This window comes from Larus michahellis, chromosome 2 (genome assembly GCF_964199755.1).
Source record: "Larus michahellis chromosome 2, bLarMic1.1, whole genome shotgun sequence".
Taxonomy (NCBI): domain Eukaryota; kingdom Metazoa; phylum Chordata; class Aves; order Charadriiformes; family Laridae; genus Larus; species Larus michahellis.
The window spans coordinates 12,729,540-12,747,956 of NC_133897.1; the positions used below are offsets into that span (position 1 = coordinate 12,729,540).

The 18,417-nt window shown below is 45.1% G+C and overlaps 1 protein-coding gene across 1 annotated transcript in view; it reads right to left on the minus strand.

Moving 5' to 3' along the window:
- Nucleotides 1-309: 309 nt before the first annotated feature.
- ADARB2 (adenosine deaminase RNA specific B2 (inactive)) overlaps nt 310-18,417 on the minus strand; it is a 320,870-nt gene continuing 302,762 nt past the window's right edge. Inside the window, exons 8-10 of the mRNA XM_074574189.1 lie at nt 8,492-8,673; nt 2,781-2,959; nt 310-946 (exon numbers count right to left, since the gene is read on the minus strand). Of these exons, the coding sequence (XP_074430290.1) occupies nt 770-946; nt 2,781-2,959; nt 8,492-8,673 (538 nt within the window). The 3' untranslated portion in view covers nt 310-769. The remainder of the gene's footprint in view (nt 947-2,780; nt 2,960-8,491; nt 8,674-18,417) is intronic.

The following is an 18,417-nucleotide window of genomic DNA, read 5'->3' on the forward strand; positions in this document are numbered from 1 at the left end:
CTTGAAGAGCATCTGCAGCCCGGCTGGTGTCTAAAGGTCAGGTGTGATGAACTGGGCCCACATAATTAAAATTTGCAGTGTGCAAAACTTGTGGCCAGATTTGAATATTTGGTGGGAAGTGATTTGTCCAAGGCGTCAGAGGGAATAAGTCTAAAAAACCAAGGGAATCCTGACGCCCGGCTTTGTGCTCTGAGCCAGCAGTGGAAAACGGAGTTTAAAAGTGCTGCACATCTTCGAGGTCCAAATTGTTTCTCACAGATTTAGGCAGCTAACAGGATGATTTTTGCATAGAGTTTAGACACCTTTTTTGTGGATGATTATGGATGCTCTGAGACCTGCTGTCATGCCGTGCGCCTGGGGTACTTCCGTCTTTGCTCACTATTTTCCATTATTCAGTGATGACTCTTGCATTGATTGTGTGAGAGAAAACAAACTCTATTTTGGATCAGACAGGTGGCAGCTAACGCCTCAAATCAGTAATAACCAACAGCAACAAAACAATGAAAAGCAGGATCTTTGTGGGGGTGGCATTATAATTTGGGCAGGTACATTCTTGGGAAGGGATCATGAAAAAGCAGTTTTCTAAAGTCGAGTTCAGTGCATCGGGCACATTTCTATTTACGTATTTCCAATACAGAATTAAAAGCAAATATTCCCATGGAGGTTGCTATTAAATCTCAAACCGCTTCGATTCTCTCGGCTCACGCGTCCTGCCTAGCCTCCTCTCCAGCTGATTTGATCCGGTCATGTGGCAAAGGTGTCAAGTGATTTATACAGTTAGTAGGAACTGATCTTGCTCTGGGGGTTTCTTCACCCAGGTGCCCAGACCGGCTTTCTGAAACGCTTTAAACAGCTGCTGCTTGACAGACTGGTACGTCTGAGCCACCAGCTTTGCCTCGCTGTACACTGATGGCATGTCTCCATGGCTTGCTATTCGTGTGCTCAGCTGCAGAACAAAAATCAGGGAAGGGGAAAATAAATAAATAATAATAATAATGGCGACAAAAAAAATCACCCGACGAGCCAAAAGAAACAGGAGGCTTCAGTAGCTGCATAATCTTCCTGTCTACATTTCATAAGCGACAAACAAACTATCGCTGTGCTTTGCGTGTTTGTTTTTGGTTTAACAACAAAAAAACAGGGAAACAATAAATGCCTGTGACGTGGTTTTGTGCCACCGTGAAGAGGAACGGGGTAAAGAGCTTTGCCTTGGAGTGGGCACAGGCAGTAGCAAATCTTCGTGTGTTTTACAAAGGCAAAAACCTGCTTCTCAGGTTTTTAGGAAAAAAAGGGGAAAAAAATTCTTTGTGGGGATCTTTAAAGAATGTGCTCAGTTTTGCCCAGGAAGCTCAGTGCTTCCAAGTAATGCTGAGAAACAGAAGAAGGAGGGTCCCCCCCACATGATCTCTTTTTCCCTCTTTCATGTGTTACAGTAAGAGATGCCGTGAAACCTGCCCAGGGCGGGGCAGAAATCAGGCATCAGGATTTGAGCTGGTGAGGGACACCGGAGCCGCCGGCTGGGAGCCGCCTCAGGACACGACGCTTGGGAGGTGCTTTGCAGAAGAACTAAATAAATGACCTCCTCTGACCTGCCAAAGTCTTAGCAGTACTGAACCAGCAGTGGGGCTGTGACATTATACGAAAGAAACCAAAGTCTGGAAAATGCCTTAGAGCAAACAGACAGGGGAAAGCCCAACGCTTACAAGCCAGGGAAATAGCACCCTGTAGGAAAAAGCACCCTCACAGAACAGTCTTGGCAAGCAAACAACACTCTTTCCCTTCTCGTTCCACCCCACATGGATTGCAGAGCAATTCTTGACAGGCCTCATTACAGAAAATTAATATTATAGCAGCGAAAGTAGGTGGGCTGAAGAGACACTTTGTGCTTTCCCTGCTGCTCCTCCTGGAAGTGGTGGTGTCAGGCTCACCACTTTGGTATCTGTGTCCTTCTCTCCCCCAACACTTCCTTGAAGGATCAGGCAAGAGGAGAAATGGTCATTCCAGAACCAGGAAAAATAAAGGAATATTTCCTTATTCCACATCAAGTTTCTTCCGGCATGTCCTACATCCCTAGGCTCCACCCTGTAGTTTTTGGCCATCCACCTGTCCTGCCACTGTCTCCTGTCTATGGGAAGTAAAGTGAAGTGTGAGGGCAGGTTGATTTTGACGCCATTTCAAATAAGGGGAGGTCATGGCCACCTTCCCTAGAGAAAGCAGGGCTGACGAGGGATGGTGACCCCTTGTCACTGATTAAGTACAACCTGTAGTTTTAATGTCATTAAATTGTACTGCTACTCAGTGTCATGACATCGGAGAGCCTTCAGTACTTGGCCGCTCACCTTGAGAGGAGCAGCTGTGTCATTATATGGATTTATCAACACATCGCGGGGAGTGGGAAGAGGAGGGGAATGGGCAATCCATAGCACTTGCTTTAGTCAGCTAACTTGAGTGAGATTGGGAACAGTTTAAGTTGGGAGTCTAAACCCTTGTGGAACAATGAAGTGAGGTAGATGCCTCCAAGGCAAGGACAAATATTTCTCTCAGGCCTGTCTTGAGTTTTTTCTGTTCATCTGAGCATGACTCTATTGCTAAGAACAGCCAGAACATCCACCTCCCCTCCTGGTTTCTGCCATTGGGTTTCTCTGGACTCAGCTCTCGTGGCTGACCCCGTGAGGTCTTGGCTGCTGGTAACCTCCATCCTCTCGCAGGACGTAGGTCACCGATGAGGGACCATAGGACACCGGGCTGGTAGCAGCGTCCCATCAGTGCTTCAGACCTACCTTGCCATGAAGCTTTGCCCACCGAGCGAAGAACATGTGCTTGCAGAGCCGTGAGGGACTGCCGCAGGTCCTCTTCCCTGTCGTGGCGTTGATAACCTCCAGGTCGGTGTTCCCCACAATCCAGTTCACACTGAAGCCAGGAGATTTTCCGGGCTGCCGAGCGTCAGCGTGGCTAACCCCTGGAGGGAGAGAAGGACACCAGTAACATCCAGTGCTCAACACCCTCAGAGGCTGCTAACGTGCGGTGGGTCGTTGTAGCACATGAGGCATTCTCGAGTGAACATGCTGACACTGTGCACTGCCTGTGTTGTGGTCACCGTTGGTTAAATGTTACCAGTCCAAGTACCTTGCAGAGACATAACTTAGCAATTCCTATAGATCTTTTTCCACCTTGCAGGCAAACTTTTCATTAGCCTAAGGAGAGCCATTAGATTGTAGTGTGTGGTATTGACAGGATTGTGAGAGCTGTTGAGTGAAATCTTTCAGAAAAGCTTTAATGGGATAACTGGATTTTAAAAGGAACTAAGCAGCAAAGTGCTTTTGCCATGAGTTCCTCCAGGTGAGCTTTCCACGGTCCAGCGTATTCATCTGCTATTACCTGCTGGGGCCTTTGCTGTGACGGGAACTCTGGATTGTAGGGGGTACAAACGGGGGATAAGAAAATACAAGACATGCATTTCATCATCACAGAGAGTTTATTAGATCCAGGTTAATAATGATCTTGTAGATGCCACAGACCTACACAGAAAACTCTTGCTCCTCACCTTGTGTCTACCTGCGAGATTCCTACCCTATACGGGTGCAACAGTCTCTTCAAGAGCTAGTTAGTGTCCTAATGGCAATATTTTGGATATCTTTAGGTGGAATGCATCTTATTTAGATAGCTACAATGATGATGTTTTCGGTCACCTGGGGTGACTGCATGACCTTTGTGTCATTCACACGGCCAGTTTTGGTCATCTGAATCACATACTGCAGTTCGTTGCCTACACGGGTGAGATCTCCCTTGGCTCTAAATGCAGGTCAGGGCCTCAAGGTCAGGTGTGGGTGTGTACATGAGAGTTATTTTTAATCATGAAAATTCCTGTCTCTTCTTAACCATTTAGTGTAGTTCAACCTTTCCATGACTCCTATCGCTTTCTCATTCCTTGTACTTGAAACCAGGGAAGGAAAGAAGAGGTATAAAGGAAGTGGTTCGTTTATTTTCCAGCACAGGATAAATGCAACCAAGTGAGCTCTGCCTAGCCCTGCTCATTAGTGCTTTTGGGAGCAAAGAATCAACACTGGGAGCTTCCAAGGCTGGAAAAGACAGAGTGACCTGAAGCAGTTTGAATATTTTGGAAAACGTGGGCATTGGATGATGTGTCTGAATCCAGCTGCTGAGTCCCTTTCTACTAATTTGCTGTGTGGGCCACGAGCCTGCAAGCCTGGCCAACAAACGCCACTGTGGTGAGCAGCAGGTGGGGATGGAGCTGGTGGGCAGGGGACGCCTGGCACGGCCGCCCCGGCACAGGCCAGCGCCAGGGCTGGATCTCTGCTTCCAAATGCAGCTCCCGCCGGAGCCCCCGCCTGCAGCAGCTCCAGCAATAGGTCACGGTTTGCACAGCTTGATGGGGACCTGCTTTCATTGCTCCTGGGTGGACGGCAACAGAGAAAGGCCCTCTGCATTTTCCGCTGAAGGGTTTCAAAGAACTTTTGTGGTGAGGGAGAAGTACTGATATGGGCTGTTCAGAGAGGAGGCGATTAAAGAAGCAAGATCAAAGCCCGTCCTTTCCATAGAGCCCCTTCTTGCACACCGTAAGCATCTGCTGATCTCAGGAGGAGCAGGAGGAGATGGGAGCTGGTGGGAACCTGGCATCCATCGCTGCGTTTAAACATGGTGAGCTTGGTGAGGCCCTGAAGGGGAGCAGGGAGAGGTGGAGGGCTGTGCAGGGTCAGCAGGGGCAGAGATGCTGCTCCTGCCTCCTGCCTGGGGCCTCTCAGCATCATGGAAGCAGTGTTGGTGAGGGACGTGCTCCGTCTCCGCTCCTTCCAAGTGCGGTCCCCTCTGCCCTAGGAGGGAGCCGCAAGAACCAGAGCGCGCACGGAGAAAGGTGGACATTGAAGGGAAAAAATTGGACGGCACAACCCCTTTGTATAGGTGACAAAGCTGGAATCGCAGAAAGCATCTCAGTCACTGGGACTGAACTCGTTACCGTGTGTAGAAGAGAATTACAGCTAAGTCATAACCTCACCCAGGATTTGTAAACACATTCATGTTGTATTAATACCTCTTTCAATTCCCCCCCGCTCCCTCCCGGCTCCGAGATAACAGATCAGTCTGCATCTAAAACTCCAGTTCACCGAGGCAACGGGATATAAACTGAGAGCTTGAAAATCAGATAGCTCTCTGGCGCTACTCAAACGCTTCTATACAGAACAAGATGCAAACAGATCAAAATCGGCTGTTTGACACTTTGCACCAGTCTCTGTCAAGATAGCACCCAAAAGCTTAGAGGACTGAGCGCCAAAAAACGTGACAGCAAACACCCTGCCGTGCAAAGTTGCCGCAGGCCACTAAATAAATAAAAACGCTGTGAAAACACTGACCAGAGGGAAAGAAGGAAAGGCTGCATGGAGGACAGAGCAGGCTGTGGGTGCCCATCAGATGGGAGCTGTACACCCCTGCCCAGCCTGTGACCTCCCTCTGCTCTCGGGGGGCTACTGCGAGAGCCGGGAGCTTGCCCCAGTGCCTGGAAAACCTTCCGTGCTTGTTTGGCTTTCATGTTTCTCTTCCCAGCTATCACATGTAAGTACATGCGTTCAGGTAAGTAGAAGATCACATCATTTTCTGAATGCAAGAGAATAGGCTTTAAAGAAAAAAACCATGAGACCCACGACAGATGCAAATATAGAGCCTAGATACAGTCTCTGATTGTTGTTTTTGATCCTTTTGAAACACTTTTTTCATGTTTTTCTTTTGACGAATAATTGTTCTGATTTTATTTGAAAGGCAACACCCAAATAATCTAGATCATTTTCTCTCCTTTATGTGAAACACCCTCCTTAAAACCAACACAACAGAGTACAATAGGAGACTGTAGAAACTGGAGGGAAAAGAGAAGTCTTTGTACAAATAACATGGAATTGAGTATTGTGGGATATGAACTGAAATCTGTCCTCATTCTCCTCTCTCACCCAGCAAACCCTCATGCCTCTTCAGAATACCCTTTAGAATGGCCTCGATCTTTAAAGAAAAAGAAATAAAAATGACACAGGGCTTTTTTGTTTACCCCCAAGAGTAATCCCAGTGCATGAGTGGATTTCCATCTTGCTGGCACTGGTGTGAGTGGAAAACCTCACTGACTATTTTTCTGTGGGGCCAGGGAGTTATCTCAGGATATCTCATCCCACGCTGTGACTCTCCTCGCCATTGAAATGTTTGTGCCGCTATGATCAAGTGACAACATTGGCATCCATATAATTGAAGGCCTCCTGCAATTTGAAATCCCTGGCTGGTCCGATCCCCGAGAGGCGCATGGGCGGCAGAGTTGCCTGGCTGAGGTTGCTGAACTTTGGTCCCTATTGCATTTGCTTTGGCTTTTGCTAGGTGCCCATCTCCTTAGTCATTGGATATGCTGTCGGCAGAGTTTTCCAGGTAAAAGAAACACAGCACAAGCCTCAGCAATGTAAGTTTTAAGCAGTATTGGCTCCCTGGGATTTGTGGGGGAGGGAAGATGATTACAAATAATGGCTTTAGAGACAAAAACAATATAGACAGAGAGAGACGGATTCCTCCCATTGCTTCTCCTGGGCTGAAGAAAACCCACAAGCACAACCAAAAGCAAAGCAAAAGCTTTTCCAAACAGAAGTCTCAGGGAAGGAGGAAGCCAGCCATGAAACATGCAGATATTTAAAGTGACACAAGGGCCCCTCTATTGCATTTCTAACTCCCTGGAAATCTCTGGCAATGACTCTTGGACATAAATACACACTTGGGCCAAGTATGAGCCATTACTTTTACTCTGCAAGGCCAACCCTGCAAAGCAATAGCTGTTCTGTGGTTAAATCTCTTATTAAATGACTTATTGTGTTTTCAGTCCTTCAACAGTTCAAGTGTGTTTCCCTGTACATCCTGCAGACACAGTGAAAGCAGGTGTGATTGTGATCTTAATGTACGGGTGCAATTATAATGAGTTAGGGCTGGCACAGGATGAGATCAGCTTCCCCAGTGGGAGATGGCAGGGGCTTCTGGCAGACAGGCGTGGGTTGCCAAAACAACAGCCAGGTTTGGGAAATGGGGAGGTTTTTCCTGACGAGCTGCGAGTCCTTTCCTTCCTCCCATGATGTGGCGTGGGAAGGAAGATGGGGCTGAGACTGCCCATGCTGGACCAGGGCAGGAGGGACAGGAGCGGGTATAAGGTGCAGCAGGAGTGTGGAGCACGGTTTCCCGCATCCTTGCATTGCATGGTCTTTGGCTAGCTGCACTGAAGAGCTAAAAAATGGAGATAAGCTGTTCAAAAAAGGATAAGCCTTTTTGACCTACTCACCTCATAACACGTACATGCACATTACGCTTACCAGATGTGCTAAACCACACAGAACCTGAGAATTTCCCCAGTGGCTAAACTATCACTTCTGTCTCAGCCAAACTAATTTTGTCACAAGGACACACATGAAAAAAAAAACCTAAAAAAACCAGAGAATATGAAACAGATAAAGGATAAAATACCACTCTCCTGACTAAGGAACCTAGAGGACTTTGAAAGGCGATCGTGTACTGCACTGGAGCATCCTGACCTTCCAACTCTGTAACCCTGACATCGTATTGGTGTCTCAGGGAATCCTCCTGAAGAACAATTATCAGAGTCTAAGAGTAAAATAAGGGCCTAACTGCAGAACTGGTGTCCCTTAGCACTCACACGCCTCATGAGGATCTGAAAGCATTCATGACTTTGCGGGATTTTGCTGGGATGAGGCTGGGCTGCTAGTGCCTGGCTGGGGGTTAAGGAAGTGGGAGTCAGGGGGATGGAGAAGAAAGGAGCAGAGAATTGGAGTGGGACAGGGGCTGGTAAGAAGTGGTGGCAGTGAGAGAAGCCCAAAAGATAGCTGGAAACCACGGGGATGCTCACACAACAGGCAGCAGCCTCGTCAGATGGCAGCAATGCCTCCCTGCGGTCCGCTGAGCAGGCAGGGTCTCCTGCATGAACAACCAGCGCTTATGCCGTGGCCATCTGCTCCAAACACGATGGCCAGCAAGTGGTGAAGGAGCAGGGCCTCTGATTTAGGGGCAGTAGGTGGTGGGGCTGCACGCGTGGTGCCAGAGGTGCGAGGGCTGCTTCTCCTGACTCTGCACATTCGTGTGTTCGCTGGGTGATGGAGAGCTGGATGGGAGACAGTTAAACCCAAAATTTACTGAAAACTTCCTCCCTGGTTTTTAGAAATCTTTTACTTAGTCATACACTTTTTTCCACTTTGAGCATTCTTCGTGCAGTGTTTGTTTTCCCAGTCAGCTTATATCCACTACTGATCTTTTTGCGGTCGCTGCATACAAAAAAGGAACTGGATTTAAATGTATCAGTTTCTTCATTCTACAAATTCATACTCTGCAGGAATAAAAGAAGGCATGGGCTAATGGTTTACTTACAAACAAGTAAACTTTTCTGTTGGTGACCGGCACAATTAGTGATGGGAGAGGGGATCATTTGTCTTGCAGGCAGGTGTTTGCTTACCACTGAGAAGCAGCTGATTGCGCCGGTATGAAGCTGGCAGCTGACCAATGTCTTCTATTCTATGGCTCATTACCCGGGAAAGGTGACCAGTGTGACAGAGGCTTCCCACAATGATGCTGTGCAAGTACATGGGTTCAATGAAGGAGCTGAGGAGAGCACCTTGGAGCCCAAGGATGTTCCATCTGGAAAAGAAATTCAGGAGAAATAAAACGCACGGGTGGAGGAACGGCCACAAGAGAGCTGCCCTGGGAAAATCAGCAAAGGCCACCACATGGGTTGGAGAGACGTAAAGGATGAAACCATTCCTGACCCTGTCCTATGATGCATGAAGCACTGCACTGTTGGATTATTATACACCCGTGGACTGATTCCCCCTCTACGATGGTTTTAGATTACTGTGATGCCACTGACTTAAGCGATGTATTTCTGTCTTGTGTTATTGCAAACAGAGGCCTCTTGTTGAGAGCTATTCTTTATAAAAGCATTTTGTGTTTGATGAATGTTCATTTAGCAAGTCTTTAGCAGAATTTCATTTTTTTTCTGCTTCTATAATTTTACATTTGCCATGGTAGAGATAAAATGCCAGCTTTTGTTATTCTACCTTTATTAACCATTTGTTATACATTAGTACCAACCCCTAGTCATACACACAAGGTAACACATGACTTAGATGGCCAAACTTCCCACAAAATTGTTGCGGATAATTTTCAAAAGCTTCACAGGCTGACATTTCCTTGCACAAATGATCATGCAGATATGAAGACACCCGTAAGAATCAAATCCTGTTCCTGAAGAGAAACAAAAGAGTTACACTTTTAGGGAATTTATTTGTAACCGATAGTTTGACCTGCTCTAAAGTGTTCAGAGTGATGGATATTGTTGCTGTCTTAATGGTGCAACAGAGTGATGGTGGAAACCTTGGGGCCTTCAACCTGTTAATGACCGCAAGCTCCATACTACTGCTGTGGGATTAGGTGCCAGAACTGTTCTGCATTTCAATAACCTACAAATTTGTACATCAAGCCAGGCACAAATATGACAGGATGGTTGCTCTAAATTCTTCAGGGGACAGGTAATTGGTTAAAAAGTAGAAAAATTAAAAAAGGGGAAAGAAGTCATGATGCAGTTACCTTCCTGGCAAACCCATTTTGCTCAGCCCATCTATCAAGAAGTTGTTCCCGCCACACAAACACACAGACACGTGCGCTCTTACACCTGGATAATATTTTTATGGAAGTCGAATGCTGTCAATTTGTATGAACAGTTTTGAGTTCAGGAGTTCAAACTGAAAATGGTTCAGAAAATGTAGTTTTGGAGAGTGTATTTTGGCTCATTAAGACCCAAAACACCGGCAACATTTGGAACTCCGTAGCTGACTGGAGGAAAAGGTGAGAGGTGGCCTGCTATTTAAGGCAACTTCCAGTGGCTGCCATGCTAAATAATGTGTTTAAAGCACAATCTCCATCAGCAGCAAGCATTATGTAGCTAATTTCTTACATCATTGTTCTTTTCATTAATTAACATTTCTCAACCGTTAGTGCAATTATTGCAGTGCCTCCGTGCTGTATGTCTCTTTTCATGATTAATAAGGAGTCATTATATTTCCCTTTCCTGAAGCAGTCAATTAACATGGAATACTTTCCATTAATTACTGAATGTTTAAAACCAGCATGCTGTACCTGGAGAGCAATCTGCTCTAGGAACCTGTGACACCAATTGCTTTAAAAGTTCTCTTTAAATTTTATTCCAAAAACACAAGCAATTTAGCTGGCTATATTAATTTGCCTCCGAAGCAGGGCTGTGAATGAGAAACATCTTTTAATCTCATGCAAGAAAAGGCAGCCATCTGGCTGCTGAGGATTTCAGAGTCAGACTCTCCCCGTCTCCCTCTGTAAATGCAGGTCATTAAAGTAATGTGTTCATCTACATAAAACTCAAATGGAATATAAAAGGTAATATTTATATACAAACAATTTAGTCCCACAATTTAAACAGTCATTGGTTTTATGAAACATTTACTTTAGTCGATCAGATTTGCATAACTTCATTTGGGGAAAAAAAAGTGTGGTCATTCCTGCAAATAACATCACTTTTAAAGGAAAGAACTAGCTGCCTCTTTGAGTAAATATCTTATCGTGATGCAAAATTAATAATGCAAGCTTAAGAAATAGAGTCGAGCTCAGCCAACGGTACTGTGCCTCCGACCAGCTTCCAAGGCGTATAAAAAAATTAGACAGTGATATCTTTGTCCAGATGGAAACTTGTAAGATATCAGTGTTGTTTTCAACATTTGACATTTCCTTTAAAAAACCACTTGTATATTTGATTGAAGGAAAGAAAAAACCAGCTAAACAGAAAAACAACATATGTTCAGCAATATTGGAATTTTAGCAATATGCACAACACAAGAAATCATCTGAGCTTTATTTACTCAAATAGGGGATTGTGTTCAGAGCATAAATTACAAGGTAATAATGATTATTTAATTTAAATTCTTTGCAAGGAACCTGCTTTTTCTTTAGAGATATTTCTCTGCCTAATTTTGAACGTGTTCATCCTAGTGTAAAAAGGGATTCGGATGTCAGTGGAATTACATTATTGGAAATCATAGTATAAGCATAACAGGTCATCCTCTATATATTAAAAGCACCTCATAAACGTTAATTAATTCTCACAGTGCTGCTGTGAGGTAAAGCCCCATTTTTATACACCCTGGGGAATCAAGGCAGAAAGGCAGTATGATTTGCTGAAGACTGCTGCATTATTCGGAGGCAAAGCTTGAGTCCACCGCCTCTGGATTCAATAGTTGATCCCCAAGACAATCCTGTTTTCCCATCCCAAAAGAAATCCCAGGCAGTTGTTGGGGGTAATGAAACCTGTGTATCAGCCACGGTGGGTTTTGACTTCAAAGTAGCTACAAAACAGATTGGAAGAGGGGTCAGACCAAAGAAACAAAGGACATGCAGGTTGTGAAAGCAAGCTATGCCTGATGGGTAGAAAGTGGTGTAAAAAGGGACTCAACCCAGAACCAGGTGGCATCCTACAGTAGAAACGACAGAGAAATCAGAAAAGGTGCCGACACCGAGAAGGCAATATTCTGTGGGGGCTGCTTGCTGGGTCTCCTTGAGCAATGCCAAGGCTGGTGTCCTCCTTGGTGGTGTTGGAGAAATGGGACAAGGGTGGTGGCACTGCTACCTGTACGCTGGCCACTTCCCAGTTCGACACACCACTGTTTTAGCAGTTTTTTATCCCTCTTCTTTCGGAGAAGAGGGATAAAAAAGCACAGAAGGAGCTTTGCTTTCAAGACTGACAAAGTGGTTGGACACTTTTTTCATTCTGGAAAGCATCCGTGAGCATGTGCATGAGTCCCACTAAGTCAGCACAAGTCCCAGGAAAAGAGGGGTCTTGTGCAGAGCTGGGCGAAATGAGACCCTTGCACTGTTGCTCTCCTTCAGAGCACGGTAAAAACACATTAATGATGGGTGGAAGTTTCATCTACTCATTCTGCTTCTGCTCTGTGCAAAGACCTACCTTGGAGGGCAGCCAGTTCAGTATTTTGCATAAACAATAGATTTAACAGACAAATATTTGGGGAAGGGTCTTTTATCCTGTGTATTGTTCATCTCTTGACCAATACACATGGCTAACGTACTGACTTGTTCCTTTGATATCTGAACACCTATGGGATTATTTGTAAGTAGAGGATGGGGAGAGATCTGTCTGAGCAACAGAGAAACTATCAATAAGGGTGTTCATTTTTGAAGGAGCTATTTCTCTGTAGCCTAATTTAGGTCCATGAAAGTAGCTGTGTTCCCATCTGTAACAAAGTGCTCTCTTCAAATGTAGCTTTTCAAAATAAAATTATTATTCAGAGCACTGCAGTGTTACATTTTGGGTGCTCAATATATCAAAGTGACTTTTCTCGCTATGAGGAAATATGCTGGATCATTCTGAATTTTCCTAATTGTGCAAGATTTTAAGGGCTGTTTTCAAGGGCACGCATCTCTAATAACTTCTGTGCTGCGCGCTTCATAATAAACCTTCCAATAAAGTGAAAATCAACCCACTGCTTCCTTAGTCACAGATCTTATTTAAAAAACCCAAAAATCTTCAGCAAGCAGAATCAATAAAACCAAATGTCTCCCCTTTTCACTTAAATATGGGAGCTTTTGGCACTTTAAATGGAAGGAAAGTATACCCTTCCTTTTGTTCAAACAGCAGATATTACTGCACTGTTTACAAAGACAAAATCCCGCGTCCGGTTTTCAATATAGATAATCCTTGAATAAATATATTTTTGCCTGTTTGTCAATCACGGAAATGCCAGCGATGAGCTGGGAGGCATCCCAGAGCGGGCAGCCTTCCTTTCATTAGAGGCTGTGCTCCCCCAGCCCTGGATGCGGGGTGGGCTGGGGGTGAGCCCCCGCTGAGCCCCTGTGGGGGTCCCACATTCCTGGCATGCCGGGACCACGGCGAGGTGCGCCGTGAAATGTGTCCCCAGGTCATAACCACATGGCAGCTTCCCCACCTGCATGCTGTAGCATCAGCTCACCGTGGCCGCAGTGGCCCTCCCCAGGACCAACCGAAGTACGGATGACAAAAACACTGAGGAAGAGGGCTGGGGGCAAACCCGCGGCGGTGCAAAGGGCTGCAGCCTCACGCGGGCCTGCACGGGGCTCCTCGCCCATCGCCGAGACGTGGCGCAACGCCTGGAGCCCCTTCGCTGAGTATTCCTGGCATCGGTTTGCACATAGCATTTACTCAACTGCTGACACACTCCTGCCCTTGACCCCCTTCAAAAACGATACGCGGAGAAATTCGCACAATGCTTCAAAACATCTCAGGGAGCTGTGTCCACCCGCCATTGAAGCTTGGTGAGACTGGAGTGTCTCCTCAGGACCTTTGTAAACCTCGCCCACTAAAAAACACTGCTGAAGAATTTCAAAGGTTATTTTGTTAAGGCTTTTTATAAAAGAAGCCTTTTTTTTTTTGGTCATTACTAAGAGCTTTAAGTCTTACCCGCTTGGCGTGTTGTTAACCTCCTGTGCCACAGTTTCTATTACCAATATTTCCAGCTATGCTTCACACAATATAAATTGTTATTCATGGTGGTCTGTGCTCAGCAGAACACCTGTGGTGTTCCTATTTATATGACCATTTAGCTATTATTGGTTTGGAAACTGGAACTAGTGCATTAGTTTTTGATCTGTATTTTAACAGTAGGTGGTTTATATATGTTTTCTGGAACATAACTTGTGGTGAAAGATTGAAATTGAAATCTCAGTCACACAGAAAGGGGTTAAGAGAGAGAATTACAAATCATGTGCACAAATCACCTCTAATTGAAGATCTAGCTGTGTTAATTGATTTTCATTTACATTAGCATGCAGCCTTTGAAGTAGCTTTTCTTAAGAGTTACCTTGTCAGGCTCAGTCTTCTGTTAACAGTGGCTCTGGTCGACAGGCTACCACTAAAATAGATCTAAGAATGCCAATTTCTAACACTGACTTTTAGTCTTGCATTTTTATATGCTACATTTAAATACAGCTTAATGTGCTCAAACCATCTTGTAAAATGCTACTTCAGACTCCCACTGCTAAAGCCTGAAACAGTGCCTTGAAACTACATTACCTTGCGATACTCTGAACATATACTCCATAAAGATTCCTTCTTATTCTCTAGCTCGTGGGCCCAAATAATTCACAAACCTTAGCCACGGGACAAGAACAGACCAGCGATGCAAAGTCTGGAGGTCCTTTGTTACGGTTTGTGTCATTTTACAGGTGAGGTATAATTTAGATGTTCAAGGTCTTATTTAACCTCTGGGCCTAATGTCACTGTTTTTCTGAAGTATGAGGAAGCGGTGGCAAGAAAATACTTTTAAAGATGACCTTTTGAGAAGTGGTAGTAAAAAGCCAATTTTAAGGGTAGAGCTTACAAAATAAACACTGAATTCTGGTTTTTATTTGATGTATAAAGATGGTGTTTGTGAGGATTGTTCCCTTCAGATCCTGCACCTTGCAAAGTACGTTCCCCAAGCCTGCACCCTGCAAGAGGACCTGCAGATGCCCACTTCTGAAAGAGGACAAGTGTCACAGCTCATGCATTTACAGTTAAGTCTACACACTATTAGCGTGTGTAGATGCAAGTTTGACACACAGAAAGCTGGCATCTCTCCAAAGTAAATACATCAGCTAGATATCCAGTGAGCGTGAACATGCTCTGCCCTGGTCTCCAGTCCCCTTGCTGAGATCTATCAAGGAAGGTCTTGGGGAAGAGCAGTGCCCTGAAGAATTCAGTCTCTAAAGGGACACCCAGATAAGAACTAATTTTTTAAATAAACCTTAGTGTTGAGTGCTTGGACCAAGATCCTCACAATAATTTGCATACCATGCGCATGGTGGCAGAGGTGATGTGGTGACATAGGACCTGGGAACGCCTGTTTATACTATGGGTCTGCTGTGCTCTGGGGTGCCATGGTGGCCTCCTCCACACGCTCCCTGCAGTAGTGCACTTCTCTACCAAACCACGGGCAATGGCAATCATCAAACCCTTCTGTGCAGCTATCTGGGGGAGAATGCCCTGCTATTTTGGATTGGTTGGTGCTGGGAGAAATAATTTCTCCCATTTCTTTGCATGGAAGAAGAAGGGACGCAGGTGCTGGTGATGAGATGTATAAACTTGATGACTTTAGAGCATAGAACAGGAAACTTTGTGCAGAAGGGAGGTACATGTTGTCAAATCGGGGGCATGTTGGGCTAGGGGATGAGCCATGGTGGAAGGAGACTGGCCTGGAGCTCAGACAGTGTTGCCATGAGTCAGAGGACAGAGCCTGTGGAAGGGAAGGCGGTTTCTCCACTCTGTGGCAGACTCTGAATTTGCCCTACAAGTCTATCTAGAGGGGTGATGGACTTGAGTAAGAGACGTGCATAGTTCTATCATGTTTTGTCCAGTCTTTCATATTTCTTCTGCTGTAGGAATAAGAAGTAGAGATATCTGGAAATTCTTATTTTACATATACTTGCATTTGATTGTGTGGACTATCACCTACCAACCTGGCGTACACGTCCGCACTGTGTGCTGTGGGAAGCCAGCAGCATTGTGCAGGGGAGAGGAGAGTCTCGGCGCTGGGTGGCTTTGTGAGGCACAGACCATGTCACTGAAGGGGACACAAACAGAGAGCCGATGTCCCTGAGGCCCCAGGGTGACAAAGGGGTGCTGCAAATCCCACCCTTGCAGCTGGTCGGAACCTGAGCACCTCAGTCCTCCCCGGTCTGAACATTTCTGAGCGTCCAAGACAGAATTTAGTGCTGAACCTTCTAATGTTTGGTTATTGCAATTAGATCATCAAAGAGGAGCTGAACTCTAGAGATATCCTGGGTTTTTTCTACCTAATTGTGTGTGCATGTGTGTGTACATGCCTGTGTGTTTGCGTGTGTGTGTACATGCCTGTGTGTTTACATGTGTACGTATGTCAACTTTCCTTCAAAAATTTGTCTGCTCCCAAACAGCAGCTGCAGAGACTTCCACCACCAGCAGCATTAACCTTGCACTGACCTTCTAATAAGCAAAGGTACAAGCCACTGCTGCGTCCAGCCTTAGCATGAGAGAGGGAGATGAAAAGAGGTTTAATTTGGCCCATGGTATGAATGGGTTTGCTGTCACAAAAAGCCTAAATTCTCTTAGGGCTGTGATGTCTCCATTGACATAAAGGTCTTAATATAGGTTACGATTAACATCAAGAAAATGTCAAATGTCACAAAATTTTCCCCAAACAGCTGATCATTTTCAAAATTATTTTGCTTATGATATTGCTGCTTTTTCACAAGTGTATACAGTGTACACAACAGAGAAAATGAACATCAAAATTTTAGGTGTTAGCGTAATTAATGAACTATGGGCCTAAAGAACATGGTTTAATTCTAAAATCTATGGCACTGAGAGGCCGAACTCCCTTCAGCTGCCCTGTGAGACTCACAGAAGTTGGGAGTGTAAAAGCCAACACTCTCTTAAGTGTGGGTTATTTGGGGGATTCACAGAGCCCAAACTTTAAATTTGCACATATAAATGCATAAGTTTTTAAAGCCAGAAGGAACCACCAAGATCTAGTCTGACCTCCTTTATAATGCAGTCGCAGAGTTTCACCTCGTAACTCCCTGCCTGAGCCAAATAACATGAGTATTCATGCCAGCAGTGTTTGTGCTTTAATTCAGTAAGGGAATAGGTATGATACCAGGCTGTTTATCCCGCAATCTCAACACAGCCACAGAGCCCAAATAATGCATACCAAGCATCAAATTCCCTCAAACTTGTGCTGATAGTAATAAAAATTGCTAAACGCCTTTGAATAACAAATAAATCTGATTAAACCGCTCTCTGCTTATGGCTATCCTGTGAGCAAGAAAGAACATAAATCGTTAGATGCATGATTTATAGAATATTATTCACTTTTCTGAGTAACTCCCTCCATTCCTGGTCTTTGATATTCTGATAGCAATGTCCTTTGCAAATAATGCAAAATGATGTATATTTTAGCAGCTGCTGGCTAGGTTCTCAAGAGGAAACATTCTCTAATAGCCCAGTGCTCCTGAGGGGCTTTTACAAGCAATAAAATCCAAAGTATACACGCCAGATTTTTGTCAAGTCTTGCTTATACAAACATGGATTTCAGCTTCAGAGATCTTTTTTTCTCGTTGCGAGACAAGTCCAGATGATGTGCAACCGGAGTCCCGCATCCTGCAGACATTTGAAGAGTCAACTGTCTATGTGGTAGAGCAAATATTTGGAGTCGGAAATGTGGCACAGAAACCACCTACTGATCTCTGAGTGGGAGCAGGAGTGGGAAAAGGGCCCTCACACATTAATATCCTCATCCACCAAACTCTTTTCCTGCCTGCATTTTCTATGGCCAGAGGCAAAGACGACTGAAAACAGCCCTGTATGTGGTGAAACAAAGGTCAGGTGAAGAAACCTTTGATTTCTTCCTCTTACAGGTGAGGACAACAACAAAAATTGATTGTAGATCATATTTAATGTGGTAAACTGAAGTTTGGGAAAAATTTTACTGCAGATGTCCAAACCTCTCTCCAAGCTCTACACAAAATTTCTAGCAGCCATAAATCTCTCGCAGCGTTGTCACCGGTGACCAGCGCTGAGGGAACTGCTTATTTTCTGCCATGCAAGAGATGGTTTTGTGAACATTTCTTGCAACGTTGGCGCTTTGTGATTCCCAAACCAGAACTTGTGAGCCCAACTGAAGTTATGACACAATACGTGCACTTAGGAGCCTGGTGGAAATAAAATTGCAGGAGCAGGTCTCACTGTGTGACTGGGAGAGTGAAAGGAAGGGAAAGGCAGGAACTGAAAGTGCAGCTGGGGTTGGGAATGCCTCTAGAAAACCTTGGGCACTCTCTCCAGAAGCTTTCAGACCCTTCACCATAGTACATGCCATAGCGATGCCCCCAGCTCTCGCTGGACTCCATTTGCCTTTCTCTGTTTCCCATGTGAAAGGGTATTTGTTTTTACTTTCAACTCCATGCTCCCTACTTTACTAACTGAATTTTTCTCCTCAGTATCCCTGTTTGGGCCCCTCTTGTTTGGTTTCCATCACTTCTAGGTGCTGGAGCCGCCCGAACCAGACCCACAAATAGCCTCCTCTATGGTCATTTCCCATCTCCATCCTTCCCCTTTCTTAGGAACAACCATTCCCTCTTCCTTGTAACCTTCATTGATTTCTGAATCTCTGTACTCTCTTGATCTTCTCCCTTCATCTGCTTATTCAGCAGTTGTTCTACCCATTTTCCCTACACCAGAGCTCTTAACCTGACCAAGCACCTAACAGTGCTTGGAAGTGTCCAGACTTCGGAAGCATTTGTAGTGCCACAACACTACCACCGTTCCTACAAATGTTGCTTTTTCCACCCCTT